Source organism: Phocoena phocoena, chromosome 21, assembly GCF_963924675.1.
Source record: "Phocoena phocoena chromosome 21, mPhoPho1.1, whole genome shotgun sequence".
Classification (NCBI taxonomy): Eukaryota; Metazoa; Chordata; class Mammalia; order Artiodactyla; family Phocoenidae; genus Phocoena; species Phocoena phocoena.
The window spans coordinates 6198293-6217362 of record NC_089239.1 but is presented as its reverse complement, the minus strand read 5'-3'; the positions used below and the strand labels follow the sequence as shown (position 1 = coordinate 6217362).

The window sequence follows — 19070 nt, the reverse complement described above, 5'->3', positions numbered from 1 at the left end:
AACTCTGTATCAGCTAGATCAGTTAATTTTGTCTTTAAATTAAGAATTAACGAGTAGAGGAGGAGACTGTGATCAGAAAATCCTTAGTGGCTTGAGGGAAATCTTCTGTTTGTTTCGGGCAGTGTAGTTTCCTTGAAGTCTGTGTCAGGTTGAGAACTTTTCGACCGTACTTCTTTGGAGATAATTTTCACTTAAATTGTTTGCCCTAGTGGTCCTGGTATAAAAAAGGAAATCTGCTCTAGATTTCTCTCTCTCTCTTTTTTTCCCTTCTTTTCTGCAGCCTCCTGTATACTTTTGTCCTTAGAAATCCCTGGTTTGGAGGTTATTTATTTATGAGTGATCAAGGTGACAACATACTTCAAGTAGCCTGGTTTCAAGAAGGCATTACGAATTCTTAAAGTTCTTTGTCTCAGGTTTCATCTTCAGATTTTCCTCAAGAAAATTCTTTGGCTAGGTGAAAGAAAGTGCACAGAGAAATGGAACTAACAAAGATAAATTAGGACCTTCTGAGATCTCTGTAAACATTCCCTGACTCATGGAAAGATGTCATCTCCTGGTGTTTAACTTGTGAAAATCTACCCATTTCTTCCTCTTTTAAATAAACTCTCTGCTCGATTACTACTGCTGAATTAATTGGCCATTATGGTAAGCTGGTATGTTTCTTATTCAGTAAGGTTTATTTTGAGAATGTATTAAATTAAACATGCTTATAAATCCAGATTGTATGATCATAATAGAGGGGAAACAAGGATTCTAGTTGGCAGATACTTGGGAATTCCAAGTTAGAGCGTTGTTAATGTAGTTCCAACACCAGATAAATAGAATTATCTTCAGTGAAGCTTAGAGGCATTCTCATTGCCAAATCTTATCTCAGAATTCCTTTCGAGCTCGTATTTCTTAGCTTCTGGTTAATTTCACATCACACTTTTTAATGTTACTACACGTGTGAGCCAAAGATGGTGCATATACGACCAAAGCATTTGGTGTCAAATGTGAAAAATGGAACCAAATGGAAAAAACAAGGAGGGGATGCAATATCGATTAGTAGTTAAGTGCATAGGCTCTGGAATAAACCTGTTCATTTTGTTTGTTTTAAAAACAGGAACCAAAAAAAGGTACTGCATTTTTTTGTGTGTGTGGAATAAAAACGTTCTCTGAGTTGTGCTGTTTTCATAAGACTTTTGACATGGTCTTGACCCACTGTGTGTAACAGCTTCAGGTGTCTCCCCATAGGTGAACTATTATTGTCCACTGTTCTTGAAAGTTAAGGAATTGCTTGCTCAGGGTCAGCTGATGGCTGGTGAACGTAGTTTGGCCTTTTGCATTCTGTGAGATGACAGTCGTACTAAGGTGTCCATCAGGTAAAGCGATCTCAGGTGAAAATTGCAGAGTTACACATCTGTTTCTGAATAGAATGCTGAGCTCCCATGAGAAAGAGTCCAACTTCATAGTTCACTTGAAGCAGAAGGTGGTTTGTTGTTTTATTTTTTTCCCCCTGAATGTAACTGTGCTCTGATAGGGTCTGAAAGGATCCAATAAATAAGTGGCAGATTCAGTAGTTGAGCAGTGGGATTTGATATGTTTGTTTTCACTGTTAACCAGATAAATAGGCATAAGGAAGTAGCAGAGTTTTGGAAACTGAGTTTCCCAAATCAGCTTTGTTTATAAAGTTTGAACATGTCAGAAACGGACAGATTTATTACATCTTTTCTACCAATGTCACTTTTTTTCCTTAGTCCCTTTTTCTCTCTGTTACTGCCTGCAGTAGTGAATTACAGTCACTCATGCTCGGTAGAGTTTCAATAAAGAGATTATTTGGCCCCAAAACATACTGTTTGACCCCTTCCCCCGCTGCTCCCCAAGGTGTAGCATGATTCTGTGTTTTGAACCAGTATGTTTCAGCTGTGAAATGCACTTGTAGGCTGAGCTGAGTGCATGGAAACTCTTACGCTTCTCATTTTAAGCGATCTCCTACTTGGTATGTAGCAAAAAATAATTTTCTAAAACTGTTTTGTCGCTTGTTTTGTAATAAAAACCATGTGAAATACTGAAGTAGGTTGTGTGTTTTCCTAACTCTGATCGTCTGTCCGTGGGTGGGTGAGTTGTCAGTCTGCCCCCGTTCTTGGTGTTCTGAATTCCACGAGGTGGGGGAAGGGCCGGGACGCGGGGCGGGGTGGGGAACCGGTGTGTGTGGAGAGGGCTGCCAGGTTCTGCCCCTTAAAGTCGGGGGCTGAAGGAGGCGGCATCCCAGTTCGGAGAAAGCCTTGCTCGTCTGAGAGCAGCTGCGGGTCCAGAGGAGAGTCCGCGGGAAAGTGGGAAGGAAGGAGGAAGGGAGCGGGATGACGAGACCCCTGCTGCGGCCCGCCGGGCTCGGACCGTTCGTCCTGACGTGGCTGCCGCTGCCCGCGGCTCCGGGGAGAGGAGTCCAGGCCAGGAGGGCCAGGCCCGCGCCGCCGTGCCCGCCGCTGCGCCCTCTGCTCGGCGGGGGACGGCCCCGGGGCTCGACCGCTGCGGGGGCTGCCGCGTCTGCGCCGCGGCCGAGGGCGAGGCCTGCGGCGGGGCGCTCGGCCGGCCGTGCGCCGCCCGCGCCCCGGCTCCTCGGCGGCGGGGGACGGCCGCGTGCTGCGGCGACTGTCGCACCTACCCCAGCCTGTGCGCGCTCTGCGCCGAGATCCGCGCCGCGCGCGTCCGTGGCGCCCTCCTGGCAGGGGCGGTGCGGAAGTGGGGGACTGTGGAGCCCCAGGTGAGCGGAGGGCCGTGCGCTCTCTGCGCCGTCTTCAGGAGCGAGTTCCGTTCGCGCGGTTCTCCCTGCTGCATCGCCAGAACGATTCAACGCCTCCTAGGTACCGATTTTCTTCCCTCCTTAGGTATCCGGTTACCGGTTCCCATGTGGTTGCTCCCCAATTTCCTCCCCATAGCTGGTGGCCGCCGTCTTCCCTTTTATTTTCAAATCGGGGTGACAGGTCTGGTCTCATGCGACCGCAGTGAATACACAGTGGGAGACCGAAGAGAGGAGGGGGAGGGAAAGCGGAGAGAGAGGGAGGAGAGAGGTGATGCCTGATGCGGTCAGGCAGCGAGGGTCGTCCCCCACCCCCACCCCCGCCCAAAGAATGGAGCATCTCTTTGCGGGGATCAGAAACGCAGGCTGGCTCAGGACCAAGTACAACTTCATCGCCGCCGTGGTGGAGACGGTGGCCCCGTCCATGGTCCACTTACAGCTGTTCCGCGGGTAAAGGAGGTCGGAGGAGGACGTAAGCACCCCGGGCTAACTGTTCCCGAGCGCCTCCCTGCTCCTGGCCCCGCGCAACCACTCTCCCAGCACAATTTATTTGTAAAGACCACGGTGAGGAAATCAAACGGCTCAAAGAGGTTGCATAGCCTGTTGGTCGTTTAGCCAAAGAGCAGAGACACAAGGATTCTGACTTCCAAAGCTGGGCGGCTACTCTCTCTCAGACAAGTTCAAGGTCAGAGGTAAGAGCCAGAAGGCACCTTGATGGTGATCTTTGCCCGGCCCCTTCTTTTGCATGTAAGGAATCCCAGACCCAGAGAGCAAGAGAAACTTGTCCTATGTCACAAGGCCAGTCAGTAGTGGAACCTAAGCCGGGACCAGACTTCTCTGACTCCCTCCCTGCCTGGGTGCTGGATAATGTAGCAGTAGGTACACTTTTGCCCTCAGTATTACGATTAGGTTAGTCGTCTTTGAAGCAGAGGGGTGCTGCTTTTCCTGGAAAAGCAGAGTTGGAATCAGCTCTCAGTCCTGTTTCCAAGAGACGGCCAGGACATTGAACACAGAGTCTAATTACATGTGGAGAGAATGAAAACAGGCAGGGAAAAGTAAAATGTCTGAGGAAACTGTGGTGGAAGAATGTTTGGTAAATGCCAGGTTCCCATGCTTCCGGACTATGGCGGATGCCCTGATTTGCCCTCCTTCTGCTTATGCTGTTGTCTTGCTGAGACAGGTCTCCTCTCAGCAGTGAGGATATTCCTGCATCCAGTGGCTCTGGGTTCATAGTATCTGAGGATGGGCTTATTGTTACCAATGCCCACGTCCTCACGAACCAGCAGCGGATCCAGGTGGAGCTCCAGAGCGGGGTCCAGTATGAAGCCACTGTCAAGGACACTGACCATAAATTGGATCTTGCCCTGATTAAAACTGAGCCAAATGTGAGTCTGCGATTCGAGGATTTTCATCAACTTGCTGATATTTTCTTCCCCACCTCACCACATGTCTTTTCTCCCTGGCATATACTTTTTTTTTTTTTCTAGTTCGCTTTTTTTCTATTCTTCACTCCTTCTTTTGTTTATTTTCTTCCATGCCTGTCTGTATGTCTGTAACAATTTTTATTAACTACCCAGCTGTCTTTTTTTTCTCCTTCAGTTCCTTCTTCAACAGATGCTGCTTCTGGGAAACTTATTTCTCTGCTTGTCTCAGAACACCGGAAATGATTGTAACGGATTCCAAGCTGCTAAGGAGTGCTTTGAGTTCCTTGCTATACAAAGTGTGGTCTGCACCCCAGAAATGATTGTAATGGATTCAGAGCTGCTAAGGAGTGCTTTGAGTTCCTTGCTATACGAAGTGTGGTCTGCACCCCAGCAGCATTGACATCATACGAGAATTTTTTAGAAATACAGAAACTCAGACCCTACCCCGGTCTACTGATCACTGGGAGATTCATATGCACATTAAGGAGAAGCACTGCTTTGGGTGACCTCCTCTCTGTTCGTGGCTTATTAACTTTGTAAACTTCTGAGCTGGAATGGTGCTAAATAAATTGCTAATGTCAGTTTATGTTCATCAGTTACTTCACTGGCGGTTTACTTATTGTAATTTCTACAAGCAACAATTTTAGATTTTTAGAGATGATCCCTATCATCTTAACAAGTGAGAGTTTACTGGTAGTTGGAGTGTAAGGAGGAAGACTCAGGCAGTTGTAGAAACTAGGTGGGTGGGTGATTCTTGCATTATAAATGCCGAAATGGTGGAGACCATGTCATATATGGATTGTATACAAATGCTGATTGATTCCAGTTTTAATTTGTCCATCTGGTCCCTCCTCACCCACGTGCAGACTGAACTTCCTGTATTGCTGCTGGGAAAGTCATCTGACCTGTGAGCTGGCGAGTTCGTGGTGGCCTTGGGTAGCCTGTTTTCACTGCAGAACACAGGGACGGCAGGCATTGTCAGCGCCACACGGCGAGAGGGCAAAGAGCTCGGGCTGAAGGATTCAGGCATGGACTATATCCAGACGGATGCCATAATTAATGTAAGTCACAGGGGTAGGCTGTGCTCAGCCCATAAGATACTGGCAGTGCGGTGAGAAGAACACTTCAGGGGGCCTTCTTTTCCCTTTGGCCTTTTGGGGATGTCCAGAGATCAGGTCTATCCTCATGGGAGGTACGGAATGCCACGCTGTTAGAGGTGAGCCTGTTTGATGTGATAACTGGATGGTCTCCTAGGGTCTGTCGCAGAGGTCACTGCTTCTGTAGGAGGTGGCGGTCCTCTTGCTGTTGTTCTTTACCTGCACCGACTTCGGAGATGATCACGATGGGGCCCAATTTTGCCTGCCCTGGGGAAACAGGGGCTCACTAGGGCAGGCGGTTTTTGGGAGACCTCTTTGGAAACTATATATAGATGACTGGGAGAAAAGTACTGATGGCTTTTTCAAATTCTGTCTTCAGCGCGGGAATTCTGGGGGGCCTCTGGTGAATTTGGTAAGTGACCACTTTCCTTGCTGCTTCACGCTTCTTAACTTTCAAAAACTTGACAAATTTCATGATGCAGACTGGGATGTCGCTCTTGTGTAGAGATTTGTGGTACGATGCTTTTCTATTATTGCATCTTAAGTAAAGGGCTAGGAAAAATTTAAGATCTGTGATGGATTTGTCATCTTGGCATGTGAGCTCCTCCAGCCGAGGGGGTCAGGGTTTCCTTAACACCTACTTACATCTCTTCAGTGTGCTTTCTGCTTTCATTGGGTACTTTAAAAAGTCCTGGGTACTAAACCCAAATTATGTCAAATTACAACTGTACTATGTAATGTATATCCTTGAAGACCCCCTGCTTCTGCATGTGAAGAACTAAGTCTCATTCCAAAATGCTAATTTAGTATTGACCTGCTTAGAGACGACAAAAAACCACAGCAACAATCCGTTGCTCTGTCATGTATTTAATTCTTAAATTTTATTTAACGTCCCTAATGGAAATGCCAGGGTTTCTAGTTGCTCAGATACAACAAGAGAGCAGTGCTGTTTGACACACGGCCTGTGATCATGCTCTCTGAGTCCCTTGAGCTGATTGTTTCTGGTTTCTCTTCACATATTACATTTGCTTGTAGGAGGAGGAATTGTGTGTGAAATCACTGAGCGCTTTTTATTCCTAACATTTTTTTTTTCACATCTTCATTGGAGTTTCAATGCTTTACAATGATGTGTTAGTTTCTGCCGTATAACAAAGTGAATCAGCTATATGTATACATATATCCCCAAATCCCCTCCCTCTTGCATCTCCCTCCCACCCTCCCTATCCCACCCCTCTAGGTCATCACAAAGCACCGAGCTGATCTCCCTGTGCTCTGCAGCAGTTTCCCACTAGCCATCCATTTTACATTTGGTAGTGTATATATGTCCATGCCACTCTCTCACTTAATTCCAGCTTCCCCTTTCCCCCCGTGCCCTCAAGTCTGTTCTCTACATCTGCGTCTGTATTCCTGCCCTGCCACTAGGTTCATTAGTACTGCTTTTTTAAATTCCATATTTTTTTGATTCCATATATACATGTTAGCATATGGTATTTGTTTTTCTTCTTTCTGACTTACTTCACTCTGTATGACAGATTCTTGGTCAATCCACCTCACTACAAATAACTCAGTTTTGTTTCTTCTTATGGCTGAGTAATATTCCATTGTATATATGTGCCACATCTTCTTTATCCAGGCATCTGTTGATGGACATTTAGGTTGCTTCCATGTCCTGGCTATTGTAAATAGAGCTGCAATGAACATTGTGGTACACGTCTCTTTTTGAATTATGGTTTTCTCAGGGTATATGCCCAGTAGTGGGATTGCTGGGTCATATGGTAGTTCTATTTTTAGTTTTTAAAGCAATCTCCATATTGTTCTCTATAGTGGCTGTATCAATTTACATTGCCACCAAAAGTGCAGAAGGGTTCCCTTTTCTCCACACCCTCTCCAGCATTTATTGTTTGTACATTTTTTGATGATGGCCATTCTGACCGGTATGAGGTGATACCTCATTGTAGTTTTGATTTGCATTTCTCTAACGATTAGTGATGTTGAGCCTCTTTTCATGCATTTGTTGGCCATCTGTATGTCTCCTTTGGAGAAATGTCTGTTTAGGTCTTCTGCTCATTTTTGGATTGGGTTGTTTGTTTTTGTGATATTGAGCTGCATGAGCTGCTTGTATATTTTGGAAATTAATGCTCTGTCAGTTGCTTCATTTGCAAATATTTTCTCCCATTCTGAGGGTTGTCTTTTCGTCTTGTTTATGGTTTCCTTTGCTGTGCAAATTTCATTAGGTCCCATTTGTTTATTTTTGTTTTTATTTCCCTTATTCTAGGAGGTGGGTCAGGAAGGATCTTGCTGTGATTTATGTCATAGAGTGTTCTGCCTGTGTTTTCCTCTAACAGTTTTATAGTGTCTGGCCTTACATTTAGGTGTTTAATCCATTTTGAGTTTATTTTTGTGTATGGTGTTAGGGTGTGTTCTAATTTCATTCTTTTACATGTAGCGGTCCAGTGTTCCCAGCACCACTTATTGAAGAGACTGTCTTTTCTCCATTGTATATTCTTGCCTCCTTTGTCAGAGATAAGGTGACCATATGTGCGTGGGCTTATCTCTGGGCTTTCTATCTTGTTCCATTGATCTATATTTCTGTTTTTGTGCCAGTACCATACTGTCTTGATTACTGTAGCTTTGTAGTATAGTCTGAAGTCAGGGAGCCTGATTCCTCCAGCTCTGTTTTTCTTTCTCAAGATTGCTTTGGCTATTCGGGGTCTTTTGTGTTTCCATACAAATTGTATTTCTGTGAAAAATGCCACTGGTAATTTGATAGGGATTTCATTGAACCTGTAGATTGCTTTGGGTAGTGTAGGCATTTTCACAATATTGATTCTTCCATTCCAGGAGGATGGTATCTCTCCATCTGTTTATGTTATCTTTGATTTCTTTCATCAGTGTTTTATAGTTTTCTGAGTACTGGTCTTTTGCCTCCTTAGGTAGGTTTATTCCTAGGTATTTTATTCTTTTTGTTGCAGTGGTAAATAGGATTGTTTCCTTAATTTCTCTTTCTGATCTTTCGTTGTTATTGTATAGGAATGCAAGAGATTTCTGTGCATTAATTTTGTATCCTGCAACCTTACCAAATTCATTGATTAGTTCTAGTAGTTTTTTGGTGGCATCTTTAGGATTTTCTATGTTTAGTATCGTGTCATCAGCAGACAGTGACAGTTTTACTTCTTCTTTCCCAATTTGTATTCCTTTTATTTCTTTTTCTTCTCTGATTGCTGTGGCTAGGACTTCCAACACCATGCTGAATAACAGTGGTGAGAGTGGGCAGCCTTGTCTTGTTCCTGATCTTAAAGGAAATGCTTTCAGTTTTTTACCATTGAGAATGATGTTGGCTGTGGGTTTGTCATATATGGCTTTTATTATGTTGAGATAGGTTCCTTCTATGCCCACTTTCTGGAGAGTTTTTTTTTTTTTTTTTTAATTTATTTATGTTTTGGCTGCAATGGGTCTTCCTTGCTGTGCATGGGCTTTCTGTAGTTGTGGCGAGCGGGGGCTACTCTTTGTTGCAGTGCATGGGCTTCTCATTGAGGTGGCTTCTCTTGTTGCAGAGCACGGGCTCTAGGTGCGCAGGCTTCAGTAGTTGTGGCATGCAGGCTCAGTAGTTGTGGCTCACTGGCTCTAGAGCACAGGCTCAGTAGCTGTGGTGCACGGACTTAGTTGCTCTGCAGCATGTGGGATCTTCCCAGACCAGGGCTCGAACCCGTGTCCCCTGCATTGGCAGGCGGATTCTTAACCACTGCGCCACCAGGGAAGCCCTGGAGAGTTTTTATCATAAATGGGTGTTGAATTTTGTCAAAAGCTTTTTCTGCATCTATTGAGGTGATCATATGGTTTTTATTCTTTAATTTGTTATATGGTGTATCACATTGATTGTTTTGCGTATATTGGAGAATCCTTGCATTCTGGGATAAATCCCACTTGATCATGGTGTATGATCCTTTTAATATGCTGTTGGATTCTGTTTGCAATATTTTGTTGAGGAGTTTTGCATCTATGTTCATCAGTATATTGGCCTGTAGTTTCCTTTTTTGTGACATCTTTGTCTGATTTTGGTATCAGGGTGATGGTGGCCTTGTAGAATGAGTTGGGGAGTGATCCTCCCTCTGTTATATTTTGGAAGAGTTTGAGAAGGATAGGTGTTAGCTCTTCTCTAAATGTTTGATAGAACTTGCCTGTGAAGCCATCTGGTCCTGGGCTTTTGTTTGTTGGAAGATTTTTAATCACAGTCTCATTTTTTTTTTTTTTTTTCACAGTCTCATTTTCAGTGCTTGTGATTGGTCTGTTTATATTTTCTATTTCTTCCTGGTTCAGTCTTAGAAGGTTGTGCTTTTCTAAGAATTTGTCCATTTCTTCCAGGTTGTCCATTTTATTGGCATATAGTTGTTTGTAGTAATCTCTCATGATCCTTTGTATTTCTGCAGTGTCAGTTGTTACTTCTCCTTTTTCATTTCTAATTCTGTTGATTTGAGTCTTCTCACTTTTTTCTTGATGAGTCTGGCTAATGGTTTATCAATTTTGCTTATCTTCTCAAAGAACCAGCTTTTAGTTATTGATCTTTGCTATTGTTTCCTTCACTTCTTTTTCATTTATTTCTGATCTTATCTTTATGCTTTCTTTCCTTTTGCTGACTTTGGCTTTTTTTTGTTCGTCTTTCTCTCATTGCTTTAGGTGTAAGGTTAGGTTGTTTATTTGAGATGTTTCTTGTTTCCTGAGGTAGGATTGTATTGCTATAAACTTCCCTCTTAGAACTGCTTTTGCTGCATCCCATGGGTTTTGGGTCATTGTGTTTTCATTGTCATTTGTTTCTAGGTAATTTTTGATTTCCTCTTTGATTTCTTCAGTAATCTCTTGGTTATTTAGCAGCACACTGTTTAGCCCTCATGTATTTGTGTATTTTACTGTTTTTTTCCTGTAATTGATTTCTAATCTCATAGCATTGTGTTCAGAAGAGACGCTCTATATGATTTACATTTTCTTAAATTTTCCAAGGTTTGACTTGTGACCCAAAATGTGACTGGAGAAGGTTCCATGTGCACTTGAGAAGAAACTGTATTCTTCCTCTTTTGGGTGGAATGTCCTAAAAATATCAATTAAGTCTTTCTGTTCTGTTGTGTCATTTAAAGCTTGTGTTTCCTTATTTATTTTCTGTTTGGATGATCTATTGGTGTAAGTGGGGTGTTAAAGTCCCCCACTATTATTGCGTTACTGTCAATTTCTCCTTTTATGGCTGTTAGCATTTGCCTTATGTATTGAGATGCTCCTATGTTGGGTGCATAAATATTTATAATTGTTACGTTTTCTTCTTGGATTGATCTCTTGATCATTATATAGTGTCCTTCCTTATCTCTTGTAACAGTCTTTATTTTAAAGCCTATTTACTCTGAGTATTGCTACTCCAGCTTTCTTGTGATTTCCATTTGCATGGAATATTTTTTTCCATCCCCTCATTTTCAGTCTGTATGTGTCCCTAGGTCTGAAGTGGGTCTCTTGTAGACAGCATTTATAAGGGTCTTGTTTTTGTATCCATTCAGCCAGTCTATGTTTTTTGGTTGGAGCATTTAATCCATTTACATTCAAAGTGATTATCGATATGTATGTTCCTATTACCATTTTCTTAATTGATTTGCGTTTGTTTTTGTGGGTCTTTTTCTTCTCATGTGTTTCCCGCTTAGAGAAGTTCCTTTATCATTTGTTTTAAAGCTGGTTTGGTGGTGCTGAGTTCTCTGAACTTTTTTTTTTTTTTTTTTTTGCAGTATGCAGGCCTCTCACTGTTGTGGCCTCTCCCGTTGCGGAACACAGGCTCCAGATGCGCAGGCTCAGCAGCCATGGCTTACGGGCCTAGCCGCTCCGCGGCATGTGGGATCTTCCCGGACCGGGGCACGAACCCGTGTCCCCTGCATCGGCAGGTGGACTCTCAACCACTGCGCCACCAGGGAAGCCCTCTCTGAACTTTTGATTTTCTGTAAAGCTTTTGATTTCTCCATCAAATCTGAATGAGATCCTTGCTGGGTAGAGTAATCTTGGTTGTAGGTTTTCCCTTTCATCACTTTAAATATGTCCTGCCACTCCCTTCTGGCTTGCAGAGTTTTTGCTGAAAGATCAGTTGTTAACCTTATGGAGATTCCCTTGTATGTTATTTGTTGCTTTTCCCTTGCTGCTCTTAATAGTTTTTCTTTGTATTTAATTTTTGATAGTTTGATTAATATGTGTTTATTTGGGTTTATCCTGTATGGGACTCTCTGTGTTTCCTGGACTTGACTATTTCCTTTCCCATATTAGGGAAGTTTTCGACTATAATCTCTTCAAATATTTTCTCAGACCCCTTCTTTTTCTCTTCTTCTTCTGGGACCCCTATAATTCAAATGTTGGTGCGTTTAATGTCCCTGAGGTCTCTAAGACTGTCCTCAATTCTTTTCATTCTTTTTTCTTTATTCTGCTCCCTGGCAGTTATTTCCAACGTTTTATCTTCCAGCTCAGTTAGGTGTTCTTCTGCCCCAGTTATTCTGCTATTGATTCCTTCTAGAGTATTTTTAATTTCATTTATTGTGTTGTTCTCACTGTTTGTTTGTGCTTTAGTTCTTCTAGATCCTTGTGATATGTTTCTTGTATTTTCTCCATTCTGTTTCTGAGATTCTGTATCATTTTTCCTATCATTACTCTGAGTTCTTTTTCAGGTAGGTTACCTAGTTTGTCTTCATTTATTTGGTCTTATAGGTTTTTACCTTGCTTCTTAATCTGTAATATATTTTTTTGTCGTTTCATTTTTTTTTTTTTTTTGATGGGTGGAGCTGTATTCCTGTTTTACTGGTTGTTTGGCCTGAGGTGTCCAGCACTGGGGTTTGCAGGCAGTTGGATAGAGCCGGGTCTCAGAGCTGAGATGAGGACCTCCAGGAGGACTCACTCTGATTAATATTCCCTGGGGTCTGAAGTTCTCTGTTAGTCCAGCAGTTTGGACTCAGAGCGACCCCCAGCCTGGGAACCAAGATCCCACAAGACGTGTGGCATGGGAGAAAAAAAAAAAAGAAAAAAGGAGCAATACAATAACAAAGGATAAAAAAGAAATAAAATTAGAAAGACAAAAAATATATTAGGAAAAATAAAACTATAATTGAAACAACTGCAACAAGGTAAAATAAAACCACAACAGAAAAAAGGAAAGAAAAAAAGGGAACAAGCAAAAAGGAGAACAATAACAAAGTATAAAGAATAAAATTAGAAAACTAAAAGATTTATTAGAAAAAATAAAAATATAAATGAATCAAGGTAAAACAGCACCCCAATCTAAAAGAGGAAAAAAGAAACAAAGAAAAACAAAAAGCCTCGGCTATGGGGGGGTGGAGTTTAGGCAGGGGTGGAACTTCAGCAGGGGCAGGGTTTAGGGTGGGGTGGGAGCTAGGCAGGTGGGAGGTGATGTTTGAGCATGGGGCTGGGCCTAGGCGGTCGATGTTCAAGCGTGGAGCGGGGCTTCTGCTTAGGGCCTGCAGGGAAGGGGAGCACATGGAAAGGAGGGCCTCTGGAGTGTGGGGTTTGGGAGTTTGGAGATAGGGCCCTGGGTGAGGGTGTGTGGGTGGGGTTTAGGCCCAGCATGTTGGAGGGGGTCTCCGAGTGTAGAGGTAGGTCCCCAGGTGGGTGTGCAGGGGCGGGCCTTGGGCTCTGCCCGGCAGGAGGGAGGCTCCGAGGGCTGAGGATTAGGCCCGGGAGCCCAACAGGTTCCCCGGTGCCTAAGAGGACAGGGAAAGCGCTGGCTGCGTTCCCTTACGTTCCTCCGCGCCCCTCCCCCACCATCTCCCCCAGCTGGACCCCTAACCGTGGGTGGGTCCCGCTGGGTGTAGGAACTCCTTCCTTCCCCCAGCCGCCCCTCAGGGGTGCCAGTCCTGTCCCGCCTCCACTTCTCCTCCCCCTTCACTCCCCGCAAGCCCCACATCTTACCTGGTCACTGGGGGTTCCTCCCGTCCCCTTAGGTGTCCATGGTCCCCCTCCAGTGCCTGGTAGGTGCCCTAGTTGTGAGGAGACGCGAATTCTGCATCCTCCTAGTCTGCCATCTTGACTCCGCCCCCTTTACTCCTAACATTGCATGTGATTTTTGTGCCCGCTTTTTCTCCAGTAAACAATGAGTTTACTAGAGCAGGGATGAAATGCAGAATTTCAAGCCACACTCCAGACCTATTGAATTATAATCTGTATTTTAATGTGATCGGAAGTCTCTTTTCTATCCTTCCCGTTACCTAACAAAGGCTAAGGAAAGATGAAATGCACAAAAAGGAAAGTACTTCCCACTTCATAAATTTAGTTTAGTAGAGCTTTGTTCCTAAGGTCAATTTACTGAATCTTCTGAATAGTTTCATTGAAGTGTGGCTGAAAGTCAACAGATTTTTGCCTTTTCCGTGTTTATTTTTAGTCTCATTTAAGGAATGGAAAGGCATATACTCCTTACTCTCACATCTGTGTCAAAATACAAACTGTGGTTCACTTTGAAAAGCAATGTAATTTGGCCAAGAAAAAAAAGAGCTCAAGATTAAAACCCAGAATTCCTCAGCAGGATTTTGCACGCCTTGGTCCGCTAAGATGCTACCTGTTGCTCGACGGTAAGTGACCCTAAGCTTCTCTCCTTCCTTTGCTTGCCAGTCTGCAGAACTGGGCTGCTGAATTGATGTCTCCTCCCTTGTCAGGATGGTGATGTGATTGGCATAAACACACTGAAGGTGACCACAGGAATCTCCTTTGCAATTCCCTTGGATTGCATTTGACAGAAAGGTAAGGGGAATTAGGAATTTTTCTTCCCCTCCCGTGGTTTTCAGGAGCCCTCAAAGGGCTCCACTGCGGTGGAGACAATCCCTTTTTTTGGCCACGCTGCGTGGCTTGTGGGATCCTAGTTCTGCAACCAGGGATTGAATCCGTGCCCCCTGCAGTGGAAGTGTGGAGCCCTAACCACTGGGAAGTCCCTGAGACAATCCTTTGAGTTCTGTAGCAAACAGTCACCAGTACTGAGCTCTGATCACAGTGATCCAGGCAGCAGTACCAGGGGACTAGGTGCAAAACCCAGCCTGAGCTGTACCCAGAGATAGTTGGATGGAACTATTGTGGAAAGGAAAGCCCTGGGCTGGATGTGCGGAGGTGGGCCTGTGTGAGCGACAAAGGTTCTCTGAGGCTTGTTTGTCTTGGCTGGCAGCCTGAAAGGGCAGCTAACATTGGAAGGATATTCTGTGACTCGGTCTGCCAAAAGGAAAGAAGGCTTTGTTAGTAACACGTTATAATTCTCCTTTCCAGGAAAGGTTGTTTCACAGAAGAAATAGTTGGTTCTGCGCATGCTGCCCCTCACTATGAAGTAAGCATGGGTGTGACCATGCCTGGGTTGTTTTTCAGAAGCACAAGCTATGGGTAGAGAGCCTGAACGGGGAAGGTAAAGCATTTGGACAGCGGCTGGCTCCTCTCGTGACTGCAGGCCCTACTTGTCACAGGGTAGGGACTGCATCTGCTGGCACCAGCACGCACTGTACTTTTCAGTGGTTTCTTTCACTGTGTCCAATGGTTCTAGGCTTCGGCACAGAGAAGCAGACCACCCCTGGGGAAGAATGATGGTGACCAGCTAGAGGGCATCCTTGTCCCATGTGTGTGAGCCCTGAGCAGAGCAGATAGAGTCCCCACTGACAGTTGGAGGGTTGTCCAGGGCTCAGGAGACTAATTCATTGTGCTTCCTAACCTCATGGGAAAACTCTTCTGACTCTTCTTAGCCTGCTTCAGGAAATGAAAAGGCCAGATCCACATTTCCGTGATGTGGCCTCTGGAGTTTTTGTATATGAGGTGATTCGAGGAACAGCTGCTGAAAGGTAAGAGCAGCTCGGGCCTCTGACCATCCTTCCCTGTTCTCACTAGATGTGCCCCGTGGTAAATGTGTGTAGGATCTAGACTTGCCCTGCCTGATAACGGTGGGCCCTGCCTGCCGTGAGGTTACTGAACACCTACCTGAGGGGTGGCTGGTGTGACTGAGGAACTGCATTTTTAATTTTATTTAACTTTAATTGATTTAAATACAAAAACCCAGAAGCAATGTCAAGTATTCTCCCCTGAAACACACTTTTTTTGTTTTGGGGAGACTGCGTTTCACTTTAATAACTGCATTGTGTAAGAGATTATCATCGTATAGCAGCATATTGGGTGTGTGCTGTTTCTAGAGGATTTCAAAGACTTAGAACAGAGTGTAAGATATGTATTAATAATTATTAAACTATGATATGTTAAATGATATTTTAGATATAGAGTTAAGTAAGATATTAAAATATATTTTTATATTATATATTAGTTTCATCTGTTTAAAAAGTTTAAAAATTTTTTGAATGTGGCTACCAGAAAATTTTAAATTATATATGTGGCTTGCCTTACATTTCAGTTGGACAGTGCTGAGTGTACTAGTAAGGGCCCCCCCATCCCCGGCTTTTCTTTTTTTGGAAGGGATGGTTCTCTGCAGCCCAAGAATTCATGATATGAGTTCATGACATAAGTTTAATTTTGCTAGGAATTCCCAAATCTACTCTTTTGCTACCTTACTTATTAAGAATCAGAAGAATCCAGGGAGTTAGGAGTTTAACTGCACTTTTTCTCTTTGAATTTCGGATGACAGTATCAGAGGCCAGCACTAAGGGCTTCCCTGGTGGCGCAGTGGTTGAGAGTCCGCCTGCCGATGCAGGGGACACGGGTTCGTTCCCCGGTCTGGGAAGATCCCACATGCCGCGGAGCGGCTGGGCCCCTGAGCCATGGCCACTGAGCCTGTGAGCCATGGCCGCTGAGCCTGCGCGTCCGGAGCCTGTGCTCCGCAGCGGGAGAGGCCACAACAGCGAGAGGCCCGCGTACCGCAAAAAAAAAACCAAAACGAAAACAAAAAACAAACAAACAAGTACATACAGTAAATAAAGCAAAGGCAAGAGACGTTTTGAGACATTTATAGTAACTACTGCGAGACAGGGTGACTTGGCCTACAAATATTCTCCTGGTCTCTCTCTTATACTTCTTCCATATCCCTCCCTCACTGTTTTTGTTTTTTAAGAGCTCAACAATCTGCTTAGATTATGGCAACTCTTTTCATGGGGAAGAATCTATAGGGTACTAACTGTTCAGAAGAGTTAAGTGTTAGGCCTCCTGTTACTAAACTTGACTCGTCACAGGCTTTTCTAGACGTTCTTGGTCCCTACCCACTCCCCTCCCCCCGACTTATTTTTAACTTCTGGTTCAAGGCCAAAGCTATCTCTTTCAGGTCTTCAAGTCCTTGCTCCTCAAAATGTGGTCTGTAGACCAGCAGCAATAGCATCAGCTGGAGCTTTTTAGAAATTCAGTGACAGGAGCACCACTGAAAAAGGATTTGAAAAAGAACTGGTATATGTATAGGTATAACTGAATCACTTTGCTGTATACCTGAAACTAACACAACCTACTCCAATATAAAATAAAAAGTTAAAAAAAAATCAGAATCTGCTTTTTAAACAAGATCTTCAGGGGATTCAGATGCACATTAAAATGTGGGTATTACTGCTTGCTTGAAGTCCCTGATAAACCGCAAATCATTCTGCTGTCACCCACTTATATCTAAGAATAATGACAATAATTCCAGTAATAACAGCTGGCATTTATCAACCACTTATTATGTCAGGCATCATTTAAAGTGTCTTACGTCCTTGTTCGAGCCCCCAATAATTGTGGGATACAGGTGTTATTTTACGGAAGCAGCAGCTGTGGTGCAGAGAGGTTAATGACCTTGAGAGTTACACTGTAAGTCAGAGGGCAGGGATGTGCAACCCAGCTTAGCCCCTGTATTATCCTGCTCTGGCGGCTACTTTTGTTTCTGAGAGGCAGAGTGATTGGCAAGAAAACGGGTTTTCAAGTCTGAGAGATCCAGGATGAAATCCTACTTTAGCCTCTTACAAGCTGTGGGACACGGAAAAGGTCTTTCATCCTGCCTGAGCCCCACTTCCTCATACCTGGTGCATAGTTTGCATTCAGTAATACTTTGCAGGTTTCTTTCTCACAGAACTATCATGAATTCAGTTCTTTCTTTATGCACTGTCCCAGGCATTCCCCTGAGCTGTCCTGGTTCTCAGGCTTTCCCTGCTTTTAGTTCTATGCTCAAACTTCACATCCTCTTCCTTTAAATTTTTTGGAAAAATAAACTCTACATACCTTGGTAATCCTCCCACATTATCATTCTTCCCTGGGCTTCCCAGCTTCCAGTTTCTCTCTCTCTCTCTCTTTTTTTTTTGGCTGCATCTCACGGCTTGTGAGATCTTAGTTACCTGACCAGGGATTGAACTCGGGACCCTGGTAGTGGGAGCACCGAGTCCTAACCACTGGACCACCAGGGAATTCCCCCCATTTCTCATAAATGGTGTCTCCTGCAGTCATTTAATTTGATTTCCAGGCTATTTTTGACTTTAAGACAGATCATCAGCATGGCTATATATTTATTCTAGTGTTTTGTATTTGGAGCTGGTTTTTGTTTCTAAAATATATATTCTACGTGAAGCAAATATGTTGGAGGCTGAGTATAATCACAACTTTGAGGAAAAGGAGCCTAGAACCAGAGTCTTAAATATTTAGACCCTGGTGACTGGTTTTTGACTTACTGGAAGCTGCTTCCGTACTGCAGCTCAGCATACCCTCCAGGTCCATAAACTGTGGGTGAAGATGGGGCAAGTAAGTGGGCTGTCAACACCAAACTGATTAGAGTGTAACTGTCTGGACAAATATATATTGCTTGGGCTTTTCACGTTTGTTGGTAAGGCCGAGTGTATGCTTCAGGTTAAGTGAGGTCAGGGATTAATAGAAATGAAAAGCTGAACCCCCTATTGCAAACCAAATCTCATATATGGGAGGAGCAAACTTCTTATACATTATTCTGGTAGAATATTAATTTTGGAAAGGCAAATAGGGTTGTTGTCCTCCAGTGATTTTGCAGAATATATTAGAGCAGGCCTCACATTCAGAAGGGTGAAGGCTACTTCTGGTTTCCTGGTCTGTTTTTTTTTTTTTCTGTATGCGGGCCTCTCACTGTTGTGGCCTCTCCCGTTGCGTAGCACAGGCTCCGGACGCACAGGCTCAGCAGCCATGGCTCAGGGGCCCAGCTGCCCCGCGGCACGTGGGATCTTCCCAGACCGGGGCACGAACCTGTGTCCCCTGCATCGGCAGGCGGACTCTCAACCACTGTGCCACCAGGGAAGCCCATGGTCTGTATGTTTAATGCCAGCAAAATGGTAGCGTCTTAAGAGACAGACATTAAATTCTAGATGGGGATAAGTAAAACTCTTACAGTTTCATGGTCCTTTCTTCTCCCCTCCCAGCTCTGGGTTGAGAGACCATGATGTAATAGTCAGCATAAACCGACAACCTGTCACACAACAACCGACGTGATTGAAGCTGTTAAGGCCAATGATTCCCTTTCTATCCTGGTTCGTTGGAGAAGTCAAACGTTGATCCTGACAGACACACCTGAAATAATCAATTAAGTGTCTTGCTTTAAAAAGAAATGATCTAACAAAACCAAAGCTTTATTACCTGGTTTGTATTGAAGATGTGCCAAAGATGGCAAGGGGTTTTAGGATCTGTTTCTTAATAAAGGAAAACGGATGCTTTAAAACACAAATACACACACTCTGGAACCATTAGGTTGGGGGTGTTATAACTGCTGCTAAGAAGCATTCCTAAGGCAAGTGGAAGAAGGACATGGTGCCAGGAAGTCTGGGGAGCTGATAAAATTTTATTTAAAGACAGGAAACAACT

The 19070-nt window shown here is 44.0% G+C and overlaps 1 protein-coding gene across 1 annotated transcript; it reads left to right on the top strand.

Moving 5' to 3' along the window:
- Positions 1-2339: 2339 nt before the first annotated feature.
- HTRA4 (HtrA serine peptidase 4) lies at positions 2340-18796 on the top strand. The gene is given in 11 exon segments (XM_065899970.1): positions 2340-2468; positions 2471-2757; positions 3137-3229; positions 3960-4164; positions 5070-5264; positions 5680-5712; positions 13976-14060; positions 14574-14631; positions 15038-15133; positions 18632-18681; positions 18684-18796. Coding segments are annotated over 11 exon segments (1344 nt in total).
- Positions 18797-19070: the final 274 nt, after the last annotated feature.